This window comes from Sturnira hondurensis, unplaced genomic scaffold (genome assembly GCF_014824575.4).
Source record: "Sturnira hondurensis isolate 20B ecotype Veracruz unplaced genomic scaffold, ASM1482457v3 Scaffold0004152, whole genome shotgun sequence".
Lineage (NCBI taxonomy): Eukaryota > Metazoa > Chordata > Mammalia > Chiroptera > Phyllostomidae > Sturnira > Sturnira hondurensis.
In genome coordinates, this window is record NW_028076783.1 from 7,147,826 (window position 1) to 7,155,411 (window position 7,586).

At 53.5% G+C, this 7,586-nt stretch overlaps 1 protein-coding gene across 1 annotated transcript; it reads left to right on the plus strand.

Annotated features, from left to right (window-relative positions):
• Positions 1 to 780: 780 nt before the first annotated feature.
• IL17B (interleukin 17B) lies at positions 781 to 4,941 on the plus strand. The gene is made up of 3 exons (XM_037045002.1): positions 781 to 801; positions 2,961 to 3,250; positions 4,658 to 4,941. The coding sequence occupies exons 1-3, from the start codon at positions 781 to 783 to the stop codon at positions 4,887 to 4,889; spliced, it is 543 nt and encodes a 180-aa protein (XP_036900897.1). The 3' UTR covers positions 4,890 to 4,941.
• Positions 4,942 to 7,586: the final 2,645 nt, after the last annotated feature.

Consider the following 7,586-nt stretch of genomic DNA (forward strand, 5'->3'; position numbering starts at 1 on the left):
GAGACTTGGCCGTGTGAGAGCACAGATTCAGAAACGCATTCCCAGCAGCCCAGAACTGCACAGAAAATATCCCAAGAAAAACAATGTGGGCTGGTGGATAGAGCCCTGCACAGCATCTGTGTAAGGGAGGGAGGGACCCCAGCTCTGGCATCTGTAACTCACTGTGTAATCCAGGACAAGTCCCTTTCTGCTTCGGCTAGCCTCAGTTTCCCCACTTGTGAACTAAGGAAGTGGCACTCTGGTCAAGGGCTGTGGAGCTCACCTGAGACCGGCTGAGGCCAGAGCGCCCGAGTCTGCTGCTTTGGGAGCAGGGGCCTGTGTCCTGCTCCTGGCCAGCATGCTCTGAGCACATTTGCTCTCCTGACCAGTGGACAGCCCATCCCTCCTCTGCCCTCACCCCCTTGCCATCCCCAAAGCAAACGAAGCTGATTGTCTTAGCCGGCCCTGCGGGTGCTGGCCGGTCGGCCGGCCGCAGGCCACAGGCAGAGGTGCCACCCGCCAGAGCCCCACCAGACACACAGGGCATTGTCCCTCAGTCAACAGCCCCTGGGCACCTCTGCGGGTTCCTGGCCTGCCCCCACGCCCCTCACCGCCTGCCACTGCGCCAGGCCCAACCAGCTGGGGGCCTGAGGCTCCCAGCGAGGACAAGCCCACCCACCCCCAGCAGCCCCCTGATGAGCTATAATTGCTTCGCTCATCCTGTCGCTGCCATTCTCTTGGTGGAGGAATCTGGGGTTCCAGGCAGGCGGCAGCTGCAGGCTGACCGCCTGGCTCGTCAGGATGGACTGGCTGTACAACCTGGTACGTGGCGCTTCTCCCCCCACCCCCCCCCTCTCTTCAGGGCCTGAGTGTTTCAGTACTTCTTTCCTATTGATTAATGTCTGCCTCTGTTTGGCTTGGAACCTGCAGAGTTCTCCCCTTGTCCTCTCCCGCAGGACTAGAGAGAAACAGACTGGTCTCACAGACTGCAGCCATGGCCAGTAGCTCAGGCCTCTGAATGGGGCTCGGCCTGTCCACACTGAAGCCCTTTCAGGCCAAAGGCATCTGGGGAGATCCTGGCAAACTCAGTTATCGGGGTTTTTCCAAAGAGTCCGTGGGTCCTGAGAGCCAGGCTGTGTGACCTTGGGCAAGTCCTTCAGTGCCTCTGGTTCCCATCTGCAACATGAGGGAAGGGGGACTTCGATTCCATTCTGGGTTTCTCTGAATGGAGAACTGGAGTGTAAGAACGTCAGGTGAGAAACTCAGATGAGATGAGAAAGTCTATTGTTAGGGAGACAGTTTTCTGCACCAGAATCTAGGACCAAAAAGGAAGACTTTTAGAGTCTTGAATCTCTGTCATGGATTTTGCTCCAGGAAATGGCTCTGCCAAGAAGGACTTCGCTGGAACTTGTTACCAAGGGTCAAGACTTGCTGGGTGGCCTGGATAAGGCAGGCACGGGCCATGCAAACCATGGGGTGAGGGACACAGGGCAGGTAGGAGCATGGCTAGACTCTGGGAAGAGATGAAATCGCCCCCAGAGGTCCCTCCCATCTGGCCAGCCCTGGCCCCACCCGAGTCCAGGCCCTTCTCCCCCTGGTTCCTGAGAAGTCTGGGTCCTCTCTGGAGTGAGCCAGAGGCCTTTCTGACACTCCCGGCTCTGGGGGCAGAAGTGGATAGCACCAGGTGGGGGGTGGACACAAGTGGGTGAGGGGAAGATGAGGGGTGGGCAGGCAGAGGTTTAGGGGCTGCAGGAGGAGAGCACAGGTGTCAGGGAGTCCAACAGAGATTTTTGGCTCTACCTGCCCATCTCCCCAGCTTCATCTCATGCCCCTCCCCCTGCATACTCTACTTCAGCCTCACTGTTTCCTTTCAGCAAAGCTCTTACCCAACTCAAATCTCTCACACTCTTTCCCATCTGCCTCCTTCTCATCCTCTAAACTTCGCCTGACATGCCCGCACCTCAGAAAGGCTTTGCAGGGCCCCTACGCTGCCACCTGGTTACGTGGGTGGCCTTGTTCTTCTCTAACCTGCAATGCATAGTCCCACCATCACTCTCGTCTCTAGTGAGATTTAGGTGTTTGTTTTCATGTTCAGCATCTGTTCTTTCTCCCAGACTCTAAGCTACAGAAGGCAGGGTTGGTGACAGCCAGGCATCCACTTGGACATGAAGGATAAGACGATGTAGAAGCTGACCCCATGCCTGCTCTCATGGAGTCTGTGCTTAGCAGGGGACAGACATAAAGAGAGTCACATATACAGATGTAAGACGGTAGTCTTATGAGGAAAGGCATGAGGCCTTAAGGGTGCAAGAAGGCCCTCCAAGGGACCCCTTAGCAAGTGATCCTGGAGGGCTGAGAGGCACTTAGAAAGTGAGGAGAGGCAGGACTCTGCAGGTCGTGGCCTCTTCCAAGTCCTTGTGGCAGGCAGGAGCACGGTGAGAGGAAGGAACTGAGAAAAGACCAGAGGCTGAAGCACAGGTGTGAGAGGAAGCATGGGCCCAGGAAGGTGACTTGAGTAGATTGGCATTTCAAACAGCTGCTCTTAGCCCTGGTGTGGAGAACGGCTTGGAAGGAGACAGGGGGGTTTGGGGAGACCAGGTAGGAGGCTGCTGAGCTATTCAAGGAAGTGAGGATAGTGGTGCTGATAGAGAAGTGATGGGTGGGGAGATTTTTATTTCAGGGGTGGAAAAAAGACTTTCTTTACAAATAATAGCACTTAGAAAAGATCCATCCTTGGCCCTTAAAAACTTTTTCATCAATTCAAATGGGTGGGGAGAGTGTTCAAAGGTGTACCAGACAGGACTGAACAACGAGTGTGGTGCATGAAAGTGCTGGTACGTGTGTGCAGCGGGCTGGTGGGACCAGGGCAGGGCACTCTCCCATAAGGCCTTTCTTCTTCCCTCTCCCCTCTCTGGGTGCTGAGTCTTGGCCTACAAGGGGTCCTGGCTTTCTCACCTTTGACCTGTCACCTTCCTCCTCAGCTGTTTCTTCTCACCATTTCCATCTTTCTGGGGCTGGGTCAGCCCAGGAACCCCAAAAGCAAGAGGAAGGGTCAAGGGCGGCCTGGGCCCATGGCCCCTGGGCCTCATCAGGTGCCACTGGACCTGGTATCACGGGTGAAGCCATACGCCCGTATGGAGGAGTACGAGAGAAACCTTGGGGAGATGGTGGCCCAGCTGAGGAACAGCTCCGAGCCAGTGAGGAGGAAGTGTGAGGTCAACCTGCAGCTGTGGCTGTCCAACAAGAGAAGCCTGTCACCATGGGGCTATAGGTAGGCCAGCCTGAGCAAGCTGGGTTGCATGTGGAGGGCTGCGGGGGGAGGGGGAAACACCTTGTACAGGGGCCCTGTCATTATTAAGAGTTAAGACCTTGGAGGCAGAGGCCTGAGTGCTTGGGGTGGAATTCTGGCTCTGCTTCTTGCTTGCTGTGTGGATTTGGGCAAGTTGCTTAGTCTCTCTGCAAAGAGACATCCATGCAGAGCACTGCTGTTATTGTTCTCCATTTCCCCCTGAAGTGATATAAGGCCTTGCTCGAATGTTGCATTCTCCAGCTTGGAGTGTCTTGTATGCACATCTCAGTCACTGCACTTCCAGGTGGTCTTGAGTTGACTGTGTCTGTATCAAACTCATGCTGGACCTGGACCTGGACTTTCCGAGTGCCTGCACTGAGTTATCTACGGATCCTCATCTAGTTAAAACCTCCAGGGCTGAGGCCCAGAAAGTGGGACTTTATACATAACCCCATGATTAGGAGGCACAGCTGGGTTTGGGAATCATGACCTGCTGCCTCTAGATGACAGGGAAGGGTCTTACCTTGGTTTGCATGCAGCCCCACATCCCAGCCCAGCACCTGGCACATGGAAGGGGCCACCTGTGTATGTGTTGAATGAATAATGAAGACACAGGCTAACCCTGAAGGATCCTCACTCACAAACCCAGGCTACGCAACTGATGTCCTGAGACTCCAGAATAACATGTTCAGTAGAACTTTCTGTGATGGTGTAAAGTCCAACAGGCATTTCTAACAAGTTCCCAGGTGATCCTGACACTGCAGGTCCACAGGTCAAGTTCATTGCCCACATTTAGCAGCTGAGGAAACTGAGGCACAGTGAAGACAAGGTCACAAATCAAGTCCCTATACTCCCATCTGTAGGAGGGAACTCCTCTGTGTTGACCACCAGTGAACACCCAATGTCAAGGACAGACTCACTCACATGATGGGTGTGTGAAAAATATTTGTTGCATGAATAGAAACTAAGTCAGAATAGACCCCAGGCCTCCTGACTCCTTTGGCAGTGGGAATTAGGCATAAATGTCCTATGTTACTTCCTGTGGATTAAATTTCTCAAGACTACAAACAAGGGGGAGGGGAGAGGGAGATAAGAGGGGCCTTAGCTTCCTTGTGACCCCATAGCACCATGTAGTATTAGGATAGGGATCTTGCTGAATGAAAGAAGAAAACTGGGTGACTGACTGGTGCCCTTGAACCTGGATAACCTTGGGAGACCTGACTTGCCTTCCAAGATTCTTTTTCTCACCTGGAACACGGACTTGCTTTCTGCCCTCCCTATGGCATAGCACGGTCTTGCTGTGGGAAGGAAAACCTGGGTTAGGAAAAGCAGGGGCATGGTGTGTGGGCTCCAATCTGCTCCCTGAGTCCTGTTCTCTCCTTCCTGCAGCATCAACCACGACCCCAGCCGCATCCCCGCCGACCTGCCAGAGGCTCGGTGCCTGTGTCTGGGCTGCGTGAACCCCTTCACCATGCAGGAGGACCGCAGCATGGTGAGCGTGCCGGTGTTCAGCCAGGTGCCTGTGCGCCGCCGCCTCTGCCCGCTGCCACCGCGCACTGGGCCCTGCCGCCAGCGCGCGGTCATGGAGACCATTGCTGTGGGCTGCACCTGCATCTTCTGAACCGCCCAGGCCCAGAGTCTGCAGGCAGCTGGAGACTGTCTGCCGTGCACCCTTATACTCCCCAAGGCCAATGAAAAGTAAACGCTGTCTTTCTAAAGCAAGACCTTGGGTTTGCTCCTTGTGGCTCCGCAGCCCAAACCAGGGTGGGGGTAGGAGGTTCTAGGGAGGTAGATTTCAGATCAATATAAAGGAGGATTTTCCATCACTCAGAGTTCTCCAACACTGAAATAGGGTATTAAAAATTACTGTACTTAATTTCTGCCATTTAGGACGGTCACACACTTCCTTTAAAGCACTTTATGAAGTGCTTTATTTGGGTTTATAAGCCTTACCTCGGCCATGCTGTTGGAGCTTGGTCGGCATTGGCCCATGTAGGAGTGACTGTTAACTCTCCCCTGGTTAAGGTCAGGACTGTTGCTAACAGTCTCTTCAGAAGCAGCGAACTCCCCATCTCTGGGAGGGTCCAGCTAAGGCTGAGCCACAAGAATATTGTGGAGCAGATTCCTGCTCTGGGTGGAATAAGGTCTCTTTCAACTCAGCTTCTCTGCAGGTCAGCCTCACACCAGAGAAGAGCCTCCAGGTTGCCAAAGGGCAGGGGCTTCTACCTGGGCCAGCGAGCCCCTGAAATTTTCACATGGGAATGAATTTTGGGGGGGCTGGGGAATCTCTGGTTTTGCACAAACACTGGAGTTGAGAAGCATCAACACAAATCATTCTTTCATCCAGCCTTACCCACAAGGGGATCTGGTTAGGTGGTTTGCTGATATCAGTGGTTCTCAAACTTCAGATAGCACCAGCATCACCCTGAGGCCTTGTTACAACCCAGATTGCTGGGCCCTCACAGAATGATTCAGAGTCAGTAGGTTCGAGTTGGGGGCTGAGGCTCGCACTTCTACTGCAGTGTTTCCTGCAGCTGGTCTGGAGAACCGCTGGCTTATATCAAGACACTTGGCTCATCAAAAAGGCAGTGCTGATGAATTGGCTCTGAAGCTTCTCGTGGCTCTTTGCCCCCTAGATACTAATTCCCACCCACCCATCAGCCCCTTGCAATTCAATCCTTCCCCTGCCCTCCTAGCCCCTGCAACAAATCCTAAATCAGCTGCTCTTAGATCTAAAAATACTTGCCCTCCCCAAGGACAGCTGAGGGGCTCCGGCTATTTTCCGAGGGTAAGAATAGCTGGCGTGTTAGAGTTAATTTCAATAAGAGGGCCAACAGCCAGTATAGAAATACTTGGCTGGTCTAACTTCAATGCTTAAAGCAGCTTTAGCTGTGAATGTATTAAGGCTCCATAATTCATGAAAGGGCACTGGTTAGGTATGTGTCTGTCTGGGGTGGTAAGTAACTTACCTTTTTTGGTATTGTTCTAGAGTGGATACTGGTTAAAATTACCCCAGGAAGCTTCGGCCTGGCCCCAGACACATGGAAAATAGATTTCTTGTGCCAGCCCAAGCTGATGCCTTCAGCAGCCATGTCTCCTCCTTGGGGGTTGCTTGTCTCTGGGGCCCCCACAACCTGCTCTTCGGGCCTTAAGACTTGAGCCGCACATGAAGGACCCATGGCCCCCAAGGCCCGTTGGTAGAGCGAGGGAAGAGTTAAGTGGCAGAAGTGTGCTCCAGTTTTGGGAGGAGACCCCGGGTGCCCTGGGGCATGGGGATTGGGTGGGGAAACTCCTCACCTGGTGGGGCTCCTGCCAGACCATCAGATGCAGAGAGATTGTCAATAAGCACCAGTGAGCTTATTAGTTTCATATGGAGATTGTCTTTTCCTCTTTCCGGTCCCCAGTTTTCTTATCTATCAAATGAACAAATGGGATTTAGGTGTCTCTCCAGAGTCTTTTTCAGTTTTATCATTCTGTGACTCTGCAGCTTGATCTCGGGAGCCTGGGCTGGCAGCAGGCCCTTCCCAGCACCCTGGTTTGCAGGCAGCAGTAGGGAGCTCAGCACCTATGGAGAATGGGTCTGCACTGTGCCCCTAAACTCCTTTGGTCTGAGTTCAAATGTGTTTCATGCTCTCCCCTCTCTGGTGAGAATCCCCCACTCCATAAGAACAGGCGCCTCATCTGCCAGCTTCAGTGTTGTATCCCCAGCACCTAGCACACTGCCATATGCAAAACAGGGGTGCAGCGCTTTGTGAATGAATGAATGCATGCATTCGCACATAGAGGCCTCAGGGGGAGCCCATGATCTGTCCCTAGCTCCCTCTGTTGCTCCTTCAAATGTGGGTCAGGAGCAAGGCATTCCTCCCTCCCCACTTTTCCTCACCCACCCCCAACTCTACTGTCCACATTCCTCCTCCCCTGAAAGAGTTGAAATCTTGCTTAAGTTACCTGCTTTAGGGGCAAAGTTCCTTCGAGGAGTTCGGACATGTACTACATTGCCCCCAGGACTGCTGAGAATGTGTGGCCTCTTTCCTGTTTTGTTTGGCAGACTGTAGGGCTCACTCTGTCTTTGCAAATGCTCTCTCTCTTCTTCCAGAGAACTGTGGATCCTTGGGGGTTCTGTCTTGGCCTGAAGGGGAGGGTGGGCCTGGGGACAGAGGCTTCCTGCTGGTTCTCATACTCCCGCTGCCTTCAGGAATCTTTGCCCTCTTCTTGCAGGTGGGAAGGTGGTGAGATCCAGCTCTCAGGTTTGGGCTCAGGGAAGCTGCAGCGTAGGCGTTTCGCCCGGTTTGGTTCTGAGTTGTTCAGGCCTGCCTAA